Source organism: Vespa velutina, chromosome 8 (assembly GCF_912470025.1).
Source record: "Vespa velutina chromosome 8, iVesVel2.1, whole genome shotgun sequence".
Classification (NCBI taxonomy): Eukaryota; Metazoa; Arthropoda; class Insecta; order Hymenoptera; family Vespidae; genus Vespa; species Vespa velutina.
Genome location: NC_062195.1, coordinates 60,023 through 82,936, shown reverse-complemented (window position 1 = coordinate 82,936; position 22,914 = coordinate 60,023). Strand labels below are relative to the sequence as shown.

The following is a 22,914-nucleotide window of genomic DNA, read 5'->3' as shown; positions in this document are numbered from 1 at the left end:
TTTTTTATTTTCCATAATAGATATCAAAAGTTTTCAAAAATTCAAATTACATGCAATATTTTGTATTATGTTGCAAATAATTGTTATGAAAAATTCTCTTTTGTCAACCAATCGTAACATCGGAAAGCGCTAGGAAATGTTATTCGAAAAGTATTTGGCTGCGTTTACAATAAAGGCGTAATTATTGATTACGTTCATGAAAATGTTGGTAGGTGAGGAAGAACTCGACTGAATGTTAATCCTCTTGCAGACAATAAAGTAGCATATTATATATGGTGTATGAAAGATAAATTGATTTGAAAAAGAAGAGAAAAGATTCGCTTTCGAAGAGAAAAGATACCATAGAGCGTTTAGTCGTAGGACGGTTTGTCGTATTTTCCCTATTGTTAATTCGTAATATTCCTTTGACACGATATAATAATTGTGATTTAAAACAAGTTAACCTCTCTCTCTCTCTCTCTCTCGCTCGCTCGCTCGCTTCTTTTTTTTTTTATTTCACGATTGTGTATCGTAGAAAGAAGACAGATATTTGTTAAGCGGATAAGGAAGGAAGGAAGAAGAAATACAGAAAGAATAAAATAATATACTAACATCTTCGATAACTGAAATCTTCAAGTAATAATTTATAACTGTCAGATAGGAACGAATATTTTGTTTGTTCGTTATCTTTCGTAAGACGATTTAATAAGATTGATTTATTTTCATTCGTTTCGCAGATAGCAAAATGTCAGTACCTAATTTAAGCTTGGAACATCTCGCTGAAGTAAAGGCCTTCGTCGAATTGTGCAAGTTGGATCCTTCGATCTTGTGTAAACCAGAATTTGCTTTTGTTAAGTCATTAATAGAGCATTTTGGTGGTAAAGTAGAAATTTCTGAAACTAAAAGTGAAAACAAATGCAAGACCGAGGAAACTGAATCTAAACCACAAGTAGAAAGCGAAGAAAGTGATTTGGAATTAGATATGACAGGAGTTATAGGTGAGTATGGTTGAGAGAATAATTCTTTAAAAACAATTTAATCCATTGGAGATACAAATAAGATATCGATGCTAAATTGTTTAGGCATTTTTAAATCTTTATTTTTCTTTTTTCTTATTTTCCTTGTTCATGCACACACGCGACACACGCAGAACCAGACACCGACGGGCCTCAAGAAATGGGAAACTCTACTTTGCAACCGACGGAAGAAGAAATTGCAGAGTCTCAAGCGAAACGTTCGGAAGCTGTATCAGCATTTGCAGAGAAAGATTATGAAAAGGCTATACAGCTTTATACAGAAGCTATTATATTAAATCCACAGGCAGCACTTTTATACGCTAAACGTGGACAAATATATCTATTATTGAACAAACCTAATGCATGCATCCGCGATTGTAATAGAGCATTAGAATTGAATCCTGATAGTGCAGGAGGTCACAAATTTAGAGGACGAGCCTATCACTTACTTGGAAAATGGGAGGAAGCAGCGAATGACTTGAGACTCGCTTGTAAATTTGATTTTGACGAACAAGCGGACGAATGGCTGCGCGAGGCTACTCCAAATGTAAGTAAATTTTCTTTCTTTCTTTCTTTCCTCAATATTTTGACTCTATAATATTTTTAACCTATCTATCCTAATCTAACATATCTTTTATATGAAGCAATTATAGAATTATTATTTTCAAGATATTATTAAAACAATTTCCAAACGTCATATAGCATTAAGAGAAAACTTTGTTCTGTAAATTGAATTTTCGTTTCAAGTGACGCTGTTGTTATAAACGTCAAATTTCATTTCATTTTAGTCTGATTCGAAAAGATTTTCGAATGATCAAGAATGAATGTTTAGAAAGAAATATTTATTTTTGCAAAATAAGTCATCTAATTTATCCGATGTATCTTATAATATGGAACAATAATACCTATAACAACAACTGAAATAATATAACAGTAATATTAATATTAACGACAATAATAGTACTAGTAGTATCAGCAGTAGTAGCTGCAATAGTAGCATTATTAGTATCAATAGTAGTAGCAGTAGTTGTCGTTGTGTTGTTACCATTGCCGTTACTATTGCTGTTTCTCTAGTGTAATAGTCCTAGTAGTACTAATAATAATTATTACCATTACCATTATCATAATCATAATCATAATCATAATAACACCAACAATTCGTATATTAACAATAAGTCAATGGTTTGTGTGATTATGTGTCAGTATGGCGCCAACAAGTAACTTAAAATTTATCATATGGGTAAGGATAAAGACGGTAACGACCGATCATCAATTTCGAAGCAGTATCTCAATCATTTTAGGTTTCTTACATATAAAATGCATACAATGAAAAATATGTAAATAAACTAAATAACAATCATTTTAGCATTGTGTAAAAGATGAAAATTGTGCAATATGAAATAATGAGATGAAGATATATGGAAATGTAACGTGCTATCTTTTGCTTTTAATTGCAGACGTTGGATTTTTGCTTTTCTTCTCTCTCTCTCTCTCTCTCTCTCTCTCTCTCTCTCTCTTTCCTTTTTTACAATGGAAATATTATTATTTGTAATTATACTCTTTACTAAGTATTATGAACAAGTTTTAGTAAATGGATTGCTCATAGTTTAATATCATTTTTTTTTAATGCATACAGTTCACCGTGTATTCTGTTCTCTTTTAAGTTAAATTGTCTGCCTTTTTTGTTCAATTCACTACGTATATATACTTGTTTCAAATTGTTAATAGGACATTTGTTGAAATTATGAAATGTGCATCTGCTAATCTGATGATGGATAATTTAATGTTAGAACACATTGAAGGAAAACTTTTACTGTTCATCTTATATCGGAATGATAACACTCGCATTATCTTCCAGGTGCAAGCATAATTTTAAAAGAGGAGATTGTTTGAGATATTTGCAAGTTAGTAATTTAACTGCTGAGATCGCTCTAAACAAATCGAAATGAAAAACATGTTGGGATAATCATAAGTTGTCTTCATAAATTATGAATCTTGTGGCTTTTAAAACACATTTGTTTGCAGCATCGACGCTTGCTTAAAATATCTCTTTCTTTCTCTCTCTCTCTCTCTCTCTCTCTCTCTCTCTCGCTCGCTCGCTCGCTCGCTCTCTCTCTCTCTCTCGTTCGTTCATACGTTCTCTCTCTCTCTCTCTCTTTCTCTCGTTATTCATCTTCTTTATAGAGAATGTACAGTGATGTGCATTTCGATCGTATATAACTCTATCCCAGCACAATGCCCGAGCATAGTCTACTCCCAATAAATTGTAGCAGTAGGTCGTTAAATCCATAATTATGGGAGCAGATTTCTCCTGTCGTTGTGAAAAATACTGTATTTGTGCACAATCATCTTAATTTATCATTTTATCTATTCGGACGTAGAGTAAAAGGAAAATAAGCCATTATTCTGTACTCTACATGGTAGAAAGAATTTCATTTAGAAGGTGCATTTGTACTCAACTGGATGGGCTACTAGCCTCATTCTCATGCATCACCACTTCTACAGATTTCTTATATTTTCCAACGAGTTCTGGTAGATCATATGCAATAGCAACGTCAAGTCTATTTATAGGACAACCGCGGAAATAAGTGCAAGTTGAACTTAAAAGCTGAAAGTCATATAAAGGATTTAATCGAAAGAAATCCCGATAAACGTCTGGATCGGGAAGGTCATAACGTGATATATTGGTAAGAGTACTCAAGCCTTCATAAATATGATAATCTTGAGGATTTTCAACGATCTTGTCACTAATCTCTTTCTTATTACCGAAAAAGGTTTTATGATTGTAATATGTCGTTAAGTAGCAATCTACCATCTTTGCATGATTTCTTACGCGAACCTGTAAGTAGAAGGAAATATAGTTGTTATTTTTAATGGCTCTCCCGGAAAGAAAGAAGACTTTTTCGTTCGTCGAACGGATGATAAAACGATCAGCAATGAACTTACAGCAAATCTCCTAGCGCTGGCTATTTTATGTTCAACCCTTTTGTCAATGGCAGAACGCAAATCTCGAAGGAAGGCGCGCTCTTGCGCGTACAATAGCCTGGTCGGTGCGCCAGTTTCGTAAGGTAAAGACCACAGGGAAGTGGAATACATTATCGGCGGTTCAGCGCTAGACATTAACGGAGATATATTCCAAATGAGTGCACCTTGCACTCTCATAAGTTCTTCCGGTTTGACTTGATCAGCTTTATTGAGAATAATTCGTGTCTGTCGTGTATCAGGGAAGAAATTTGGATAGATTAAATGAAGATCGAAAGGATTTACATATTATGAGATATCATCGGTTCTCACTTACTTGATATTCACGGCCTTTGAGTTGATCCAAAATCGCTTCTGTTTCGGGTCCAACGTCTAATTTCGACGGATCGTAGACTAAGAAAATAATGTCCGCTCTGTCGATGAACCATTGGCACGCGTCGTTAAACGGAAACAATCTTTGAACTTGTTTGCGTATCTCCAATATCCCAGGTATCTCGACGATATTGACCTGTTTCGACGAGAGATAAATTCCTGTAAATGTGACCGATACGATTAAGATTGTCTTTACCTTTTCGAGTAACTTGTTATCGAAGCGCAGCCCTCTAAGACGATCCAGCATCCCTTGGCCAAACTTTTGTAATCCAGAAAAAGTCCAATCGGCGGCCAATTGCGTACCATCTAGAACCTCTTCTTCCTCGCCGTACATTAGGATGTTGAAATAGGCGGGAGAGGGTTCAGCTCCTGCGTCAATCGCATTTGCCGATTTGCAAAATGTATTCTCTCTTTCAAATGTACCGTTAACATTGTCCAATTAAAGCATATCCGCGTGTATTCGTGTATTCGTGTATCTAACATGCCGCGTTAATTCTTCATCGATGATTTACCGCGAGGTATCGTAATAGTGCGATATATATATATATATATGCGAAGCAGGACGAATCTTAAGTTTGAAAATTCGCAACATTTTCATGTCATTTGATTCACATACCTGTCCGCAATGCGATCGACGTATACTCTATGTCCAATAAATAATTGATGATGGAAGATTTGCCACCGCTCCAAGGACCCATGAAGAGTACCAACGGTTTAGAAAATATCTCGGGATCTAGATAAAGAAGTGAAATAAGAGATCGAAGGGAATAGATCGATCCAAATCGATATTATATTTACCTCCAAAGTGTCTGTTACTGAGATCTCTGTACTTGTAGAGCGTTTCCAAAGGTTGAATCGCGTTGTCGTAGAGCTTCTTCAAATCTCTCAAGACAACGTCAGAAACTTTCTGTATGGCACGCTCCTTTTCTTCATTTTCCTCGTCTAATTTTAACAATTGGTTGATGTGATCGCGCGGTCGAAGATTTTCCGGCACTTGTATTTCTCGAATCAAATCCTCCTCGGGGCTCGGTTCTTCTTCACTTTTAACTTTTATTAATATGAGATTTTAGATTGATTATACATTGGTATATCTTCATTCTTACTCGTGAATTAGTTGAGAATAAATCTACAATCTATTTAGATTTAGATTTAATCCCATTTAGCAAGCCCCTATTATTTTATATCAAATTTTTCTTTTTCTTTTTTTTTTTTTTTTTTTTTTTTTTTTTTTTTTTTTTTCTCTAATAGCAAAAGCGTAATTAGCAGTCTACGGGTATAGAATAATACTATATGATTTATCGAATGTACCTTCCTCGTCCTCTTCGCTTTTATCTTCTTGGAGAATTTCTAACGGTCTTTTTTCCTCGCTTTCGTCATAAGCTTCTCGTCTGGTACGAGACGAGACTGTCTCTTCCTTCTCTTTCGTTCCTTCTTCCCCTTCTCCCTGTCCCTCTTCCTCTTGCCTTTTCGTACTTTTCTCTTCGCTCCTCTCTTCTTCTATTTCCAACGTTTCTTCGTCGGATATAATCGTCGTCTCTAACGTGCTCTCGTCCTTCTCTTTACTGCCTTCCTCTTCGCTTGCATTTTCTTCTTCGTCTACAATCTGAATTTTTCCCTCGTAATCGCCCGTGTCATTTTCCTTATCACTTTCGGATATATCATCGTCGGATCTTTCGCTCGCTTCCTCGCTCGCTTCTTTCGATAATTCGCCGATCTCGGTCTCGTCTCGCGTCTCGACTTCGTCCGACTTTTCATTTTCCAAAGAACCTTCCTCCTTGGCATCGGCCTCTTTATCGTCCGTCCTTTCCTCCTCCTCCTCCTCCTCCTCCGCTCCTCCGAGCTCTACCTTATCGGCACTATCCTCCTTTCCTTCGTTCTCATTTTCCCCAAGAGACGACGCAGTTCCATCGCCCGTATGGTGGACTTCTTCCTCGTCTATGTCGTCGTCGGACTTCGCATGAGCCTCTTCGGATGACTCGGTGGCGGCGGCCTCGATCGAATCATCATCGTCCGATCGAATCGCCTCTACTTCGGCAGACCTTTGCTCTTCTTCCTCGGTAGCCGTTTTTTCTTCCGATCGATCTTCCTCTCTCGGTTCAACGGATTCCTCCCCCTCCCCTTCTCCTACCACTTCATCCTTTTCCTCGCTCTTGTCTGCAAGCGAAGAAAATTCGCGCTTTCTGTCGCCCCCGTCGCGATTATTGCGATATTATGTAATCGTTTTTACAACTTACCTCCTTTCGTCTCCTCGTCTATTATTTCGTCCGTTTGATCGTCCTCGTCAGAGAGCTTGATCGATTCATCCTCGGCTTCCTCCAAAATATCCGCATCTTCGGTCTCTTCTACGCCGACCTCATCGGTCTTTTCAGATAGATCTTCCGTCTCCTCGGTGTCATCGGTTTCGTCCTCCAATCGATCTACGTCCTTATCCTTTGTCGATTGGTCGGCCTACGAGAAATCATAAGAGAAAACAAAAAGAAAAAAAGTATTCGCTTTGGCCTTTACATCATAGTTCAATCGCGTAAGCTTAAGTAGGGCTTTTTTCTTGCACCTCCTCACTGATAGCCGACCCTTCTTCATCGCGTCCCTCCTCCTCGTTGACATTATCGGCCTCTGCACTGGTCTGCTCCAAAGATCCTTTAAATGAAATATCCTAGAAATCCCTGTGTTCCACCTGAAATCGTTGAACATTTAACTATTACCTGTGCCGAGATCCTTGAGTGCCTTCTCGATGTAAGGCCGGCAAAGGTCTTCCGGTGGTATCGATTCTAACTCTTCTTCGCATTGCACTCCTGAAACGATCAACTCGTCTAATTTTCTCCGAATGCGATTCCCTTTTTCGATTCTACGCAAGATTCCAATATTTATTTCTTTCAATAATTCTTCGTACATGCGTGCGTTGCGAAAACAAGATGCCACAATTGCTCAAAGCAGTGCGCGCGTCTATCTACGTGCAATGACAGCTGTGTCGAAGTAGCGTCAGCGAGGATCCGTTCGATCTTTAGACCTCTCGTATCGTAAATTCATGATTTCTACAAATGAATGCGGTGCTCGAGGCAGTCGAATAAACGATAAAGATGATATCAAATTTTAATAAATCTTAAATTATAAGGGATATAGGGGGTGGGGGAGAGTGGACCGATGCGTTAGACGAAGAAATTGCCGATATTATCTCGTCGTGCGCGGTATACCTGGGGAAACGCGAGGCCGATTTCTAAGTTTAGCGGTGGGTAGGCGGCTTTGAAGCGAGCAAACAGTTGGAAATATTTATATATTGGATGAGTGAAATTTATTTTTATCTGCAAACGAGAAAAAAAAATACTATACAAGTTTAACTAAGAATTATCTTGTAACATTGTAAAGGCCGATCTATAAATACACTCAGTAGCGATTTATATCTCTTTTTAATCATGGCTTTATAGGAACTTTCATTCGGAATGATACTATATAATGCATTATAATATATAATTGGCGATTGTGCGTGTACAGTTTACGTAACGACGATGATAACGTGTGTGACAGAAGCAAAGGGCAGAAAACGTGCACGTAGGAAAATTCAATAAAATTCTAGGATATCTATTAGCGAAATTGAGAACTAAAAGCATGCAGCTGTCGTTTGGCAAGTACAACTGTCACGGATAGAAATAGAATATCTCGTGTCTTGTCTTATATGTTATATCGTCAACTATTTTTCGATATTCCGTCATATTCGTCAAATGGAAATTCTCCGTTATGTGCTTTTTTTTTTTTTTCTTCTTTTTTTCTTTTTTTTTCTTTTTTTCTTTTTTTTTTTTGTTCTTTTCCTTTTCCCTGAAGAACATCCAAAGAGACTCGCGAGAAAAGTAGCTTATTTTTATGTAGTTGAATCGAACTAATATAAGATGTACGTATGTTAAAACATCGATAGAACATTTTGTTTATATCTTCTCGCTGGTTAGGAATTCAAACGTTTTCTTCTTATGTAATTACTACACGAGTCAGCCCTCGTACTTCGATTCCCAAAATAACGAATCCTTGAATCAGCGTGAATCGAAATTGTTATTTCATCGTCTTAATGATTGCCTTTGCATTGTTTATCATCGAAACGACGGGTCTTTTTTAAATTTTAATAACGCCTCCATGTGGCAAAGCACTCAACGTGTGTATTATGGAGAAAAAAAAAAAAAAAAAAAAAAAAGAAAAACAATACTCGATTATGATTCGATTCTTGATAAAGTATTATGCGACATTGTTATGGTCGTTATCGATTTCAAGAAAAATTTTTTCTAAGAATACACTAATAGAATGTACTATAGAATTATCCTCGATAGTTGGATATAATGAAAATTGATCGATTATACGGTAATTCGATTCGAGGAAAGGTCACGAGCCAAAAAATGGTGACGCAGAGTAAGACTTCTTTACGTAACATTGACCTTCGTCGGTCGATCGTCACGGGGGTTCGCCAGCATATCTCCATCGTTCTGTGTCGTAAATGAAAATCGTGATTGTTAGAAAGGATCGTTAAAACTGATCGATTGCGAGATACGCCCTCGATGCCGTTCTATTCGCAAAAGAAAAAGATTTACAGTAGAAAATTTTTGCCGAGCTGAAGAAATCAATATGACGCAATGAGTGCGAAAAAAAGGAAAACAAAAAAAAAGGTGGGGGAAAGAAGGAAAGAAAGAAAGAAAGAAAGAAGGAAAGAAAGAAGGAAGGTAAAAGTAGATCAATGATGAAAGGCCGCAGAAGCGAATGGAAGAAAAAAAGAAAGATTGACGTTCGTACGGCAGTAGACAACGAGAAAAGGTTGAAAAGGACGAAAGGAAAATGAAAAGTCAATAATTCATTCGTTTTCGTGGAATGAAAGAGCGAACGCGTACTCACCCCGCAAGTCAATGGCTAAGAAGCTCAGGAAGAGGCCCACGAAGAACGCGGGTCTCAGCCACGAGCCCGTCATCTCGTTACACTAGACACTACAGGATGAGCCAGGCTGTTGGTAGCTTCTCTCACTCTCGCGACGCTCGAGCCCAACTCGCTTGCGAAGAACTGGCATCGTTACTACCGTCGTACTACCCCGAAGACACCCCTCTCCGTTGCTCGCAAAATTTCGTCCGCAACGCATACCTATTCCTTGTTTTCTCGATTTTCCTTTATTTCTTTCCTTTTCCTATTTTTTATTTATTTCTTTTTTCGTTTCTTTTCATTCATTCAGCAGCTCTTTTTTTTTGTAACCCCGACGTGTTCTTCTTAATATTCGAATCGGTCAAAATAAGCAAAATAAGTTTATTCCAAATCGAATACGTCTTTTCTCATATTCCCTTTATCAAAAAGAAGAAAAGAAGGAAAGAAAAGCGATGGATATTTCTTATTATTACATTGGGAGCACATAATTATTTAAGATTATTTTCCCAAATCGATCTTATCTCGCGACTATATTATACAGGGGCGTAGGTAAAAGCATAGACAATCATTAGCAATTGCGATGGGGCCATAGTTCGAGCGGCCCAAAGGTCGTTCATTCAGTGTCTATGATCGGCGACATCTAAATATACGCTCGTCTTGAGATTTAAGAAGCGTACGCCGATCCCGGGGCTGTAATTCTTGTTTGGTTAGCCCGAAAGGAGAGCTCCGACCTTATCAAAGCTCTAGACGAATGAATTAATCGTTATATCTAAAAAGGAGTGGGTTTTTCATATTGCACGCGAAAATATATAATAGTTATATAGTCAACGCTATGCAACTCGAATGGTTGCTTCCTATATCATTGAATGTTTTCGACAATAAATTATTATTCTTTTGATTTTGCCATTTTGCTATATCTTTTTCTATAGCGTTTAAAGTAATTTTAAATGAACGTAATAAAAATTGAAAGGGAAGACTCTCGAGGCGCGTTCTCGGATGCGCGCTTTCGCATCAGACAGAAAGGAGCGTCGCAACGGCGGCCACCTTTATATTTAGATGCCCGGGTCGCCGCCGTATAAGGTGGGCCACTCGTGCAAAAGTTCTTATACTTCCTCCCTACCTCTCTCTCTCTCTCTCTCTCTCTCTCTCTCTCTCTCTCTCTCTCTCTCTCCCTCCCTCCCTCCCTCCCTCCCTCTCTCTCTCTCTCTCTCTCTCTCTCTCTCTCCTTCCTTCGTCCCCCTCCGCCGACCTTCTGTCAGCACGAGTACTATCCTCATTCTTCCTGTCAATAAGCCGACATCGAAAGATAGAATTAAGAATTAATCCCTTTATCAATCAATCAATCAATCAATCGGCGGTCACGGGATTTTCGGTGAAACGATCAAGATTTGTATATAATATATTAGATAACAATTAGTAAGTTGAGTGATGATCCTTGGTATATCCGATAATCATCGAACGATATTCCAACGATATTCCAATGTAATGATACCAAACATATTTTACTTGTTTCTCCATTCTTAAGAACAGGTTTGCTAGCCAAATTGGCTACTTGGCCGTCTATAATAAGCACGTATAATCATCTGAGGTCACAATGTACCTCGCGCAGGCATGTTCACGTCATAATGATTTAGTCGTTGGATGCGTTCCTGAAGTTATATCGCAGGTCAATCCTTTTATCGCGCGATTATATCAGATAAAGATACACAGCGATATTATCTATGTATCCCAGAATACTTGACCATATCTTTCGCGAGCAAGAGAGGAGGAGGAGGAGGAGGCTAAAAATGTACACACACACACACACACACACACGCGCGCGCGCGCGCGCGCGCGCGCGTGTATAGGTACATGCATGCATACACATCTTTTCTAATTCTCTTACCCTTCTAATTAGTATTAACTTGTAATGTCATTTGAACGATTTCTATTATACTCGCGTTGGAATAATTTCTATTATTGCAGGCTCGTAAGATCGAAGATCACAAAAGGAAGAAAGAACGTAAACTCGAAGAAAAATTGGGACATGCAAAAGGGGAAAATGTAAAAGAAGAGAAGAAGGAGGAGCCTACGAAGGGAACTCCCGGTGAAAAGGAAGATTTCCACAATTTATTATACGATCCGGAAATGTTCGAAGGTTTTATGGTAAGCTAGTGAACGTATCCGCGTATGTCGTATACGGTGCATATTGATCTATACCAAAGAGAATCTTTACGTGATTCTTTTACAGGATCCAGAGATATTCGTAGCCATTAAAGAAATATACGAAAATCCAACGAGCCTTTGGAAATATCATAAAAATCCGAAAATCGTAGCGTTCATTGAGAAAGTAGCAAAGAAATTTGACGATGACACGGGTAGGCCTAATTTATCCAATATGATGGCTGGTATGGCAGGTTTTTCCGGTTCAAACGCTCCGCAATTTAATGCACCAAAATCTTCGACCCAAGCTCAACCACAAGATGACGTTGGTCTTGACTAGATTACGCATTAAAGATTGGTAAATTTATTTATATCTTATACAATGTTCTTAGAAATAACGAAGAATTAACTTAAGAAATATGTCATACACAGAATAGAAAGGATTAATTTTTCCGATGATATTATATATCCTTTTTATTATACGTCATTATTGTCATTGTTGCCGTTTGAAAATAGGTCGCCATTCTATGAGGACGGCATCGATGATGGAGTCTCGTGACCGAGAATGCTTTCTGCCCTCTGTTGTATAACATTATTTTCAAGATATTTTCATTTATATTTTCACCCAGCTCCACGCGTTTTGTTGTTTTTCACATACGATTAGAGTTACTTGAGAATACATTACTTATAGTGGACTTTGTCACGCTGCTTTGCATGTACATATTATACTTGATCGTCGCTATTACGATGCGCATTAATATCTCATTTATCAGCCTTGTCATGTTAAATCTACAGATTATAGACGTTGTATCTATGAAGAAATATCTTTCAGTCAAACTCGATATATTAAAAAGTTTTACGTTTTATGTTAATGATATTAACGCAATAAAATATGTATATTGCGGTCCCATTAAACTTCATATTTTCTTTGGAAAACGAAGGAACCTATGATCATAAAAAATATTTTATTATAAATATTCGTCTGATCATTACACCTGGCATTTTTAACAACGCTAAATAAGTCGCGTATAATATTATAACCATTTGTCTAAGTAATCGAGTTGCGTTATGGTTTTTTTATTTCAAATTCCTATCTGAAACGCTATTATTTAATTTCGATATCATTTTCAAAGCATCATCGAGATATGTGTACGTAGATCGCGCGAATGAAATTTAATGACCGATATCATTTGTTTAATTTTCTTAAAATAATGAAAACATGATATTATCCTAATAATAAGAACTGAGATAACATTACGTGGAGATTTATATAAGATCATTCTACAAGGAGATAATATGAATTAAACTCTAAAAAGTTTAAAACAACTTTTAAAAGAATATTTTTAAAAGAATTTTATCAAAACAAATTCCAGATAAATACTTTGTTTCCTCTTCATTTTCAAAGATCCATTTGAGAGCCATCCATCCGTGTATCTATGTACAAGATATAGCTTTAATGAAATAAATAAAGCAAGTTGCGTTCTTCCGCAAGTAACGCAAAGTCTAAATTTATAACGATCGGATCGACGATACTTGAGTGCGTGCAATAAATAAAGTTGATGTCACCTATGTACGTTAGTCGTACGTATTGTGTGTGTGTGTGTGTGTGTGTGTGTATTAATAATCAATCAAGATGATGGAGCAAAAAATGTTTATACTCGCAAATTTGAGTGTTACTTGGAGAAATAGTATCGTATCGTATCGTATCGCATTCCCACAGTGCCGGATACGCGCTTATTTGCTTTCACGTTCTTCTTATTTTCAGCATATGTAAATTGGGGTGCCATGGCACTTTTCTAAATGTCGATGCGCTAGTTTCCTCGGACGGTAGAATCTTATCTTCGCCGTTCCATCGATGTATCACCGATGTCTGCTCTATCGGAGCGGGAACATCATCGATATATTCACTGAAACTAAACCCTCTTCGACGTTGTTTCGGTCGAGAAAGATTATCGAGGGAATTACAAGTTCCTGCTCTGCCTGGATCACTCATAACTCGCCGGTGCCTTTCGTGACGACGACGACGAAGACGACGACGACGACGATGATGATGATAATAATGGTGGTGGTGGTGGTGGTGATGATGACGACGATGGATTTTTCTTTTCGGTGGCGGCATGGCATATTCCAAATATTGACTACACGTAGCAGGCCTGGCAACGTGGAAAATGGGATTTGGATCTAAATAAAGCCAACTAGAACTATCGATATATGGAATAAAATGTCTTGAACTCAACGTTAACGTGTTACGACATAATAATCCCTTCGGGATCTTTTCTATCATGCAAGATATTTCTTTGTCCTGATCTTTAACGTCGAGTAACATCCCTTCGTTATAACTCGAATAATCCAGACAAGGTGGATTCTGCGATCCTTGCAAAAGTTTCCTTGATGAACAAACACGGATTGGATCGTGACTTTTGTGCCGTCAGTTGAGCGGATGCTCACCCCGCGGTGTTCTATAACACTTGTTCCAGGCTTCTAATAAAAGTACACAACTGTGAAATCGATAGAATATCAATAACGGTAAACCGATTCTCGATAGGATGCCCCAAACAAGAACACCAAAGAATCTTAATTGCAACTCTTGCGATATCCAGTTTTGCGTGATTACGGTATCGAAAGCCCATAAAACGGCATTGCTAAATAAAAGAAAAGTGATGACCTGACGACCCGGCTTGGCTAACATCTGAAATCGCGTTATGCAGGATCTCCTTGATGTTTCGGCTATTAAGGTGCTTTGAGCGAAACATTGAATCAATTGCAAGATCGAGGCCGACAGTAACATGATGTGCCTTCCCCGCGTCTGGATTGCGTTTCCTTCTTCCGATTGTCCTCGAATTTTACTTGCGCCAAAAGAAAATGAGGAATCCACATTTTCTTCTCCCTCCTCGAGCGTTTCCGCCTCGAGTAAGGCCAAGGAACAGGCGCATACTACGATGGTGAAAATAGAATAAAGTTGAACGCCAAAAATGGCCACGTTCGAGAGGAGATTGTCGAGGGCCGCGGGTGCCCTCGTTACTACAGGCATTTGACGAATTTGTATCAACCCGGTGGATGTCATCAAGCCGCTTAATGCTAGAATACCAATTAAGGTACCGCATGTCAGCCAAGACAATGTCACAGTCGAGAAATGTTCATCCTCTCTGACCACCAGGAAGATCAGTATAACTACGATACCGGCTACCATGCAGAGTATACCGAGGAAGAGACCCTTACTAGATCCGTCACAGCCCACTCTCGCATGGCTCGTTATATCCTTATTACCGTGAAACTTTTGTTTCTGCGGTACGCGACTTCGGCCCACATTTTGTCCCATTACGAATGTTACGGCGGCTGCGATTAAGCTAAAAAAAGAAAGAAAGAAAGAAAAAAAAAAAAGAAAGAAACAAACAAAATAATAATCTCAATACCCTTTTTAAAGAGTACGGGCAACTATTGCGTACGTAATTATTTCGTACGATAGCAACGCATCGAATACAACTAACCTAAATTGTACGATGAAGGGATAAAGAAATGGTAAACTCGATGTCCACAATTGTCCGAGCGTATTTGTGTTTAAGCATTCTTGCAAGGCGATCACTTGGGAGATCTGTTCGTTGGAAATTGGTCGGTACGGTCTAAATACCGATCTATCATCCGACGAGGAATCGACTGTTATGACGTGAGTAAGATAATTAAATTAAATGAGAATCAATGCAATGGAAAAAATGAAGGGAAGAAATGAAGGAAGGAAAATGATTTTTACCCAAGAGATCCCTTGAGTGTCTCGTTAAAGAACCGGGAAATCCACGAAGATTCAATGTGGATGCAGAAGTTTGAGATCCCCGTTGTGCCAAGTATACGAAATAGGTCCATTCCTGCGCGGAGTCCCATATAACGAGACGCACCCAGACGGCAATGTTCGTCGCCGCAAGATGCGTGAATCCAAATCTGGCCGCTAAACCGAATCTTTCGACGAGTACCTATCAAAAACAAAAGGATATATTTAAATGTTACAATCTCGAATATACTTTATTATTTAATATTTATTATATTATATCTTTTACCTGGGAATTGACGAATAAAAAATGCATTTGTAAAAAAGTAAATAATCCATGCAAGACAGGATGCGCAAAAATGACGTCGCTTAAGCATTCAGCGCCCTGCATCATCGAATGCATCGCCATTTCTAAGCCATTGAAGACCAGTGTGGCTAATCCGAACACTTGAAAAGTATTTCCAATTTGTCGATTTATTTTCCATTATAAGTGCCATTTATTTTAAAGGGAAAACAAATAATTTGTCTACTCACAAAGTGCACCGACGCGAATGTAAAAGCTCGTCGGTGCTGTTCTAGATCTAGAAATGTGAGCACGTTTCAACGATCCGAATCTCGTAACGGAGGTGCCACCAATTTCGACGTCAACCATACCACTTCTCGTACCGTTTAGACTCGCGCAGCTATCGAACAGTACCCAAATATAAATGCCGATGATAACGGCGATACTTCCGACGTATAGATACATCAAAAAGATACCCTAAAATGAATATAATATTTGAAAATTAAACGACAGATATGTCGGAAGAGAACGTATCTATCACATAGGATCATAGATCGGTTTATCCGTCGGATGTTAATAATCGGCGTACCTGTAAGCTGAGAAGAGGAACAGGCGTATCCATGACTTCGGCTAAACAAAGCGCCATCATCAATACTATCAACAATTCTCCGTAGACGTTGGAAAGAACGATCCATAATTGAGAACTGGTAGAAAATTAGCTTTATAAATACATAAGATTTCTAACGTGATGGGGAAACAATTACTTGCTATTTCTGTTAGAGAGTAGCTCTGCCCCCCCCCCCTCTCTCTCTCTCTCTCTGTTATTCATTCTTAAGAAGGTTGCGTCTCTTACAATGGCTCGGTATGATCGAGCAAATCGTTCGGCGATCGTGCTCTCGCAAGAATCCTGGATACCAAAGATCTCGATGGTGGCGAAGAGGAAGATGGTTGCGCTGCCACGGATTCATTTTCCTTGTTCCTCTCACCCCTCCCTGGAGGGGTACCGCTGGGTACGCCCTCCACGTTGCCACCCGTCGTACTTGCTGTCTCGTTCAAACTGTCCTTGTCTTGCTGTTCGTTATTCGCTGTAACATGTGAAATACGATTTCAATATGAATAAATCGTTTGTCTTTTATCGGGAGCTTTATCGAAATTATTATGAAGAAATAAAATTTGATCCCTTCGTTGAGGCACTTTGATTTCTCAATAGATCCAGGATCGCTTGATGCTTGGATCGCTAGCTATGCATGCGCTCTTGCACAGCCATGAGTAAGCCTTCGAGTAAAAGTTATGATCTCTCGATGCGTAAAATCGTGTGCAATTAGTACAAGTGCAATAGCATGTAATTAATTCTAGGGAAAAGAGAATTTCATTTCAGATTGTGCCGGAGTATTATTCGACTGTAGTTTGAATTGCGTCTCATTTTAACGATTGTTATCGACGTATTTATCGATTAAATATGCGACTGCCTCACTTCTGCAAGTATTGCGATAAAAGGTGAGAAAAAAAGTACAGAGCATTTGCGTACTGTTCGTAAAGATAATCGAAGATTTTTTCAAAGATCCTTCGAATTTGGATATTCCATGTATCTATGGTAATAAGCTTAAATGAAACCAGAGGCTATTAAGCTTTTGCATGCAAAGTGAATGTTTATTCATTGTAAAAAGTTACTAGCGACCACGATACCTATTGTTACGATGGAACTTCGTAATAGATCGTAATAACATGCATGGGAACGGAAGAATGCTCTGCAACTGATTATTTATACATGCTTAAATGCAAAGATGTAAGCGCGTCGATCTCGTATTTATATTACCTTGGTAGTTTGGAGTATCTATCGTATGCGATAGATAAGTGAAAGAGTACGTAAAAGAGTACGCTAAAATAGACAGTTGAATGTTAATTGCGCTCTCTCTCTCTCTCTCTCCTCCCCCGCCCCGCACCTGGGCATTTGCTTGTTAATAAATGTAAACGATATCGCGCGAGTCTATGTCTTACACATGTTCTAGTACCTGAATAGAATCGAGTCTTCGAATGGGGGTAAGTAACCAAGTACACATACCTCCGAATGTTCGCGAAATTGCATTTAATGAGCTCTCTTGGATGCTGCGCGTATTCCGTTATTTCATCTTCACGAAGAACCCGTTCAAGAAGGTTTTCTCTCTTTCTCGCACGCTCACGCACACAGACTCTCTGACCCCTCTCTTTGCGCTCGCCGTTAAAAGATATCAGCAGCCGTTGTTCGTGAAATCAACGACGCCACGATCTATCGAGGTAAATGATGCAAAGGATGCACTTTGATGTTCATGAAAAGAGTCAAATGTCAAGAGTCAACTTCCGTCAGTTGGTGGCCGATAAACACTAGCGAGTCGACATATGTTTGACGGAGGACTATACGGAGGAATATGGAATGGCCTGCGAGAGATTGGGTTTCGAGGAAGAGAAAATACATGCACGTACCGTAGGCAGGCATGTCCGAGAAATGCGAGGAGAAAAGGGAGGATAACGGAATAGACTTTTATAAAGAAAATAATGACTGGAAGTATGTGAAATTACTTTTCTGATCTATGGAGGTTTCTCGAAGAATATGGATAAAGATAATGCAAGCAGGTGTATTAAATAGCTTAGATTAACGGTTAAAGGATCGAAGAAGTGACATAAGATAATGGAATATAATCGCCGTGACAGTTTAACGGGTAAGCTCGTACGAAAGGTCGTAAAGTAAATTAGAAAATTTCATTTACCTCGCGATGAGTTTGGCCCGCGGGATGAGCATCGAATCGTCGTACATCGCGAAGAACAATGCGTGGTTATTGAACGATGCGCATGCTAATAAGTAAGAAAATGTTAGACGGGCTTACGGTAGACGACGGAAGGACCGCGCGCTCTCGCGTGAGGAACGATCGCGAGGATATCACAAAACGGAATGCCGCATAATTCTAGAGAGCGGATCCAGAGAAGATCGGACTCGTCATCGAAGATAGTAGCGGTGCTACTAGTTGGCGGCGTCGATGCTGATGGAGACCGTCAGAGATATTACGAGACGCGATGACGTAGTTTCTCCGTAGCCTCCTTTCAGTCCGTAACTACAACAATAAATAAGCGTCCAATGAGTCCGCTTTCTTTCAATTGACTCGCATCCGAAATTTCACTAACGAAAGCTTCACTCGCCGTCGCCGTCCTCGAATTATTTTCGAGATTCTCCAAAACCCAAAGGTGTTACCTCTCTTCTGTCTTACGATCAGCGATCAGGTAGAGAGGGAAGTGGTCCAAATGAGAGGAAAGAAATTTGATGAAAGTTTGAAAGAACAAAACGAGCACGACTCGTTCGACGACTTTGCCAGTCTTTAAAATGAAGCGCGAATCTGCTTTCACACGAGGCATGCATTTTACATGCGTGTCCCCATAAAGAGTGTCCGCATCTCGGATTCGAAATGTATTATGAGGCGAAATAATTGTTGCTATAACTATATTAAGTCAATGACGAAGGACGCTTCTTGATACGCTTTGGGAAATATTTCCTTTAAGAAACGTAACGTCTTATAAGAAATCATCGGCGATTGGATAAGATTCGCGGAAGCGAGCAAACTCTCTTTTAGCAATTGTACTAGATATTCGCGTTGTACATCCTTTTGATACCTCTCCCATATGCCTCGACTATTATGATTTGCTGGCCTCTTACCAACAGATGTCTTCCAATTACTTCCTTAAATATAATACGCGACATGAAAAATACCGTTGTAACATTTTTACGACGAAAGTGGTAAACGTTAATCGTGCAAACAACAGGTAGAACGGAGGAAGAATTTAGTATGATACGACTATATCTTAGACCTCTATCTATTACCTACGGATAAAATCGAAAGGAGGACGTATCTCGAATTAGGATTATAATTAAAAGCGCGTCTCAACTCTTCCCTCTGATCTGAAAGATCGTAGGACGCATCGGTTATACGTGTATGTATGTATGTATGTATGTATGTTTGTATGTTGTGTGCAGACGAAACAGGTGTCTCGCGCACTACCGCTATTCGCCGCTTCCCTATTCGCCGCGACACAATATGTGCCGTACGGTCTCGCGAGACTTACGGTCTCGCATACAAATGAAAGCCATATTCTCTCTAAATAGACAGACACGCTGGTCTAAAGACGTTTCCGTCTTTCTTTAACGGCGTTCTTCTTTGGCATCGCGGGACAGCAATCGGTTCGCCGATCGTTGCGAACGAGCGAGTTCACTCGACATCGCGATGCATTTTATTCGACATCGCGCTAGATCTTTACGATTTTGGATGTGCGCAGGATCGCATTTCTAAGGCATCGTACTCGATCGGATTTAGCCGCGCAGTTTAACGTCAGACGAACGAGAAGAAGAGAACTTACCCTTTCCTTCCTTCGTCAATAGACCGTCAACGGAGGAGATACCTTTAGCGTCGACGTCAACGTCAACGGCAACGGCAACTCTTTCTTCCTTATCAAAAAGAATGCCTTCGACTTTATTGCCGTTCCCCTGAAAGTTCGTATCGTCGATCTCGCGTTCCGTGCAACGCTCGTCCAACATCTTCCATTCGGATATATTCAAGCCGACCTTGTCGAGTTCCTCCGTTGTCCCATCGATTTCGTATTCTTGAAACGATGAGGGAAGACGACGAATATCGGGTACCAAGATTTCCTCGTCGTCCTCCCTTATCTTCCACTTTGCTCTTCTGTGAGGTTCGGCCGACCGACTATTTTTCCGTGACACGTCGACGTCGCTAACAGAATCCACGACATCCTCTTCGACGAGTTCTTCCTCCCGAAGCATATATTCTCTTTTCTCGTTAGGATTTTGATAAACTCTATAAGGTCCGACCAAACCGACGATACCTCTGGGAACGGCTACGGCATTTGGGCACGGATGTCCTTTATCATTCGTATAATCCTTCCTGTCCTCGTTATTATCCTCGGCATTATCGTTCTCGTTGGCGTACATTTCGTCGAAGGGATAATTAAGACTTGAGAATGTTCGACGAGACGTTAAATGCAACCAACGTTCTAGCTGTTCCTCGTCGCGTTGCGTCTTAACGACCGAACGCACCTCTCTTCTCTTTTTAACGACGCTATAAAGCGCGTGCTCCTCCAAATCGTTATTCCTATCGTGTCCTATCGTATTCTTATCGTATTTTTTAATCGACTTAGGGCATAGATCCTTAGGTAAGTTTCTATCGTGGCCTTCCTTCACCACCGCACTTATCACGACAACGAGGGGATTTTTATTCGGATAAGGGAACGGGAGGTGTTTCACTCTCGCGCCCGCCGGCTCGTTAACGTCGAGAACGCTGTAAATCGGTTCACGAGTCGCAGTCTCGATCCATTTCGGTCTTCTCCAAAGTCTATCGGCAACTGGTGTCCGTTCGACGTTCGTTGTATAAATGTCAGTGAGCTCGGCCACCATGATCGTCTGAGGGAAGCTTGAACGTTGAAACGATCAAACGGACCGGACGCTTCCTGGATCGTGATTCGCCTCGATAATATCTATCTTTATAAACGTTCAAGTATCGAAGTTCGAGAATATACCCGCGTACGACCCAGTAACATTCCGAACGCACTTGATAAATAAATAATTCTTTCGTACAGGCCGATTAACGATCGGCCGATTATCGGCTATTCGACTATTTCTATCGAGCGGGTCCACTCTTTCTCGTCCGCTCGAAAGGTAAATATCTTGTTGTTCGGCGACGTTCGATTTTAAAGGGAACAATAGTAGGTTCTGGTAACGGAAAACGTTAGGTGGTGGCTCGATCTACACGATTATATGGATCTAGCTCTTATTCGTGACAAGGTTGCAAACGAGGATTTCACATTCCTTTGTCACGACGTTATATTATATTTACCTTTCTTTTCTCGCCAATCGACGATCTCTTATGTCCATAGGGAAGCGGCAATTTTATCATCTATCGTTCAATCAAAATCTGTTTCCTACGGTAGCGCCTGCCTACATATAATATATATTAGAGAGCAGTACCAGATTGTAACCTCGTTAAGTGTATAATACGTCTATATCACCTAACCAAGTATGGCAACTGGGGAATCATTCATCTCTCTGAAAAGGTTAACGGTTCCGATCTCGAAGAATCACGCACGAGCGCACAACTATTTCGAAAAGAAGAGTCGGGAAAGAGAAGTTGTAAGTGATCAGGCCGCCGTGTAATAGACGATTCTCTCGCAGCTGACCATTTTCACTTCCGCGAAAAGGTAAAAGGGAAAGTGTGGCTCGTCCTACGCGTCATGGTCAAAATCATGATCACTTGGCTGTTAAAAGATTCGAAATAAGCTTTCTCATATATATACATGTATCTATTTTTCGACATTCCTCCTTCATTATTTCTCTCACTCACTTTCTCTCACTTTCATTCCGTGATAAATCTTATAATGCCATAACGAATAAGTTAAAACTTATCAGTTAAAATGAATTTACCTGATTTACTGGACGTCGATTCCTCGATAGGCTGCAGCATCGTACGCGACATTTTCGAAACGATTCGAAAATGATTCTTCCCAGATTCCAAATACTGATTCTCTGTCTATCGCTCTTCCCTCTTCTCCCTTCGTCCAAGAACATCTCACATTTTCTTACTTTTTCACTCGCAAGATGGAAATAGAATTACTGCATGTAAGTCGCAAGAATGTAACTAACCGATTATACGCAGAAGCTTAGCAACTTTGCGGAACATTTCCGTACGACATAACGATTAACCGTATTTCAATGTTAATTCCGACACATCGCTTGTCAATCTTTACTTCTCGATAATTTATATATATATATATATGTGTGTGTGTGTGTGTGTGCATCTCTTTTGAATGATATTTCAATATTAATTCGATTGTCGACGCACGATTTATTATAACGAAGTTGGCATATAACCTTACGATTTTCCGTACGACACGTTTCTATAATCGATACGTTTCGCGATCGTAATCGCAAGAAGAAAGATTTCTTTTGTTTTTTTCCATTAAAAATCAAAAGTAAAATCTCACTCGTTCGAATTGAAAACGATTCGAAGAGCATTAGCGAGCATTAAAAGGATGCGCTCGCGTGCGTTCGAACGATCGATCGATCGATCGATCGATCGGTCGGTCGGTCGGTCGATCGATCGAATTTGGATCACGTGATGACGTAGCCGCGAAATATTGAAAAGGACACAGAAGAACGTGATAAGCCCCTCGAATAGTATGTTACTGCGAGCATACGCAATACGCGTTATTACATATATGCAACGTGTATTTATTTATTTATGCTGAACCGATATACGAGTAAATAGATATATTCCAATTATCCCAGAATAAGTAATGACTCTCGCGGATGGACCTTTCGGCGCACGATGCTCCTCGAAGACTAAAAAGAGCAATCGCGTAGTACCTCTCTCTGATTCCGAGAGAGAATCTTTCTTAGCTGGCTGGCCGCTCTCTTCTCCCTCCAAATCCTGTCGCCGTCTCTTTCTCTTGCTCAGGCTCGCTCG

At 39.7% G+C, this 22,914-nt stretch overlaps 4 protein-coding genes across 5 annotated transcripts; 1 reads left to right on the top strand and 3 right to left on the bottom strand.

The window, feature by feature from the left end:
* Positions 1 to 224: 224 nt before the first annotated feature.
* LOC124950977 (putative protein FAM10A4) lies at positions 225 to 15,086 on the top strand. 2 transcript variants are annotated; one of them, XM_047498620.1, is made up of 7 exons: positions 239 to 364; positions 515 to 615; positions 717 to 977; positions 1,130 to 1,542; positions 11,199 to 11,378; positions 11,464 to 11,733; positions 11,892 to 12,311. In XM_047498620.1, exons 3-6 carry the CDS (start codon positions 725 to 727, stop codon positions 11,713 to 11,715), a joined length of 1,098 nt encoding a protein of 365 aa, XP_047354576.1. In that variant the 5' UTR covers positions 239 to 364; positions 515 to 615; positions 717 to 724; the 3' UTR covers positions 11,716 to 11,733; positions 11,892 to 12,311. The 2 variants fall into 2 exon arrangements, with proteins under 2 accessions (XP_047354577.1, XP_047354576.1); XM_047498621.1 differs by lacking the exon at positions 11,892 to 12,311 and adding an exon at positions 13,141 to 15,086 and having other exon boundaries at positions 225 to 615.
* Positions 1,821 to 9,397, bottom strand: LOC124950947. The gene is made up of 11 exons (XM_047498537.1): positions 9,216 to 9,397; positions 7,052 to 7,141; positions 6,901 to 6,986; positions 6,584 to 6,797; positions 5,658 to 6,503; positions 5,148 to 5,396; positions 4,966 to 5,082; positions 4,546 to 4,718; positions 4,294 to 4,485; positions 3,942 to 4,205; positions 1,821 to 3,834 (listed from the first exon to the last, which is right to left on the bottom strand). Exons 1-11 carry the CDS (start codon positions 9,286 to 9,288, stop codon positions 3,451 to 3,453), a joined length of 2,688 nt encoding a protein of 895 aa, XP_047354493.1. The 5' UTR covers positions 9,289 to 9,397; the 3' UTR covers positions 1,821 to 3,450.
* Positions 11,465 to 13,701, bottom strand: LOC124950994 (receptor-mediated endocytosis protein 6 homolog). The gene has a single exon (XM_047498648.1). It carries the CDS (start codon positions 13,699 to 13,701, stop codon positions 13,120 to 13,122), a length of 582 nt encoding a protein of 193 aa, XP_047354604.1. The 3' UTR covers positions 11,465 to 13,119.
* LOC124950943 (proton channel OtopLc-like) lies at positions 13,804 to 21,029 on the bottom strand. The gene is made up of 8 exons (XM_047498529.1): positions 19,799 to 21,029; positions 16,272 to 16,503; positions 16,008 to 16,122; positions 15,670 to 15,895; positions 15,425 to 15,582; positions 15,124 to 15,340; positions 14,864 to 15,029; positions 13,804 to 14,722 (listed from the first exon to the last, which is right to left on the bottom strand). The coding sequence occupies exons 1-8, from the start codon at positions 20,847 to 20,849 to the stop codon at positions 13,804 to 13,806; spliced, it is 3,084 nt and encodes a 1,027-aa protein (XP_047354485.1). The 5' UTR covers positions 20,850 to 21,029.
* Positions 21,030 to 22,914: the final 1,885 nt, after the last annotated feature.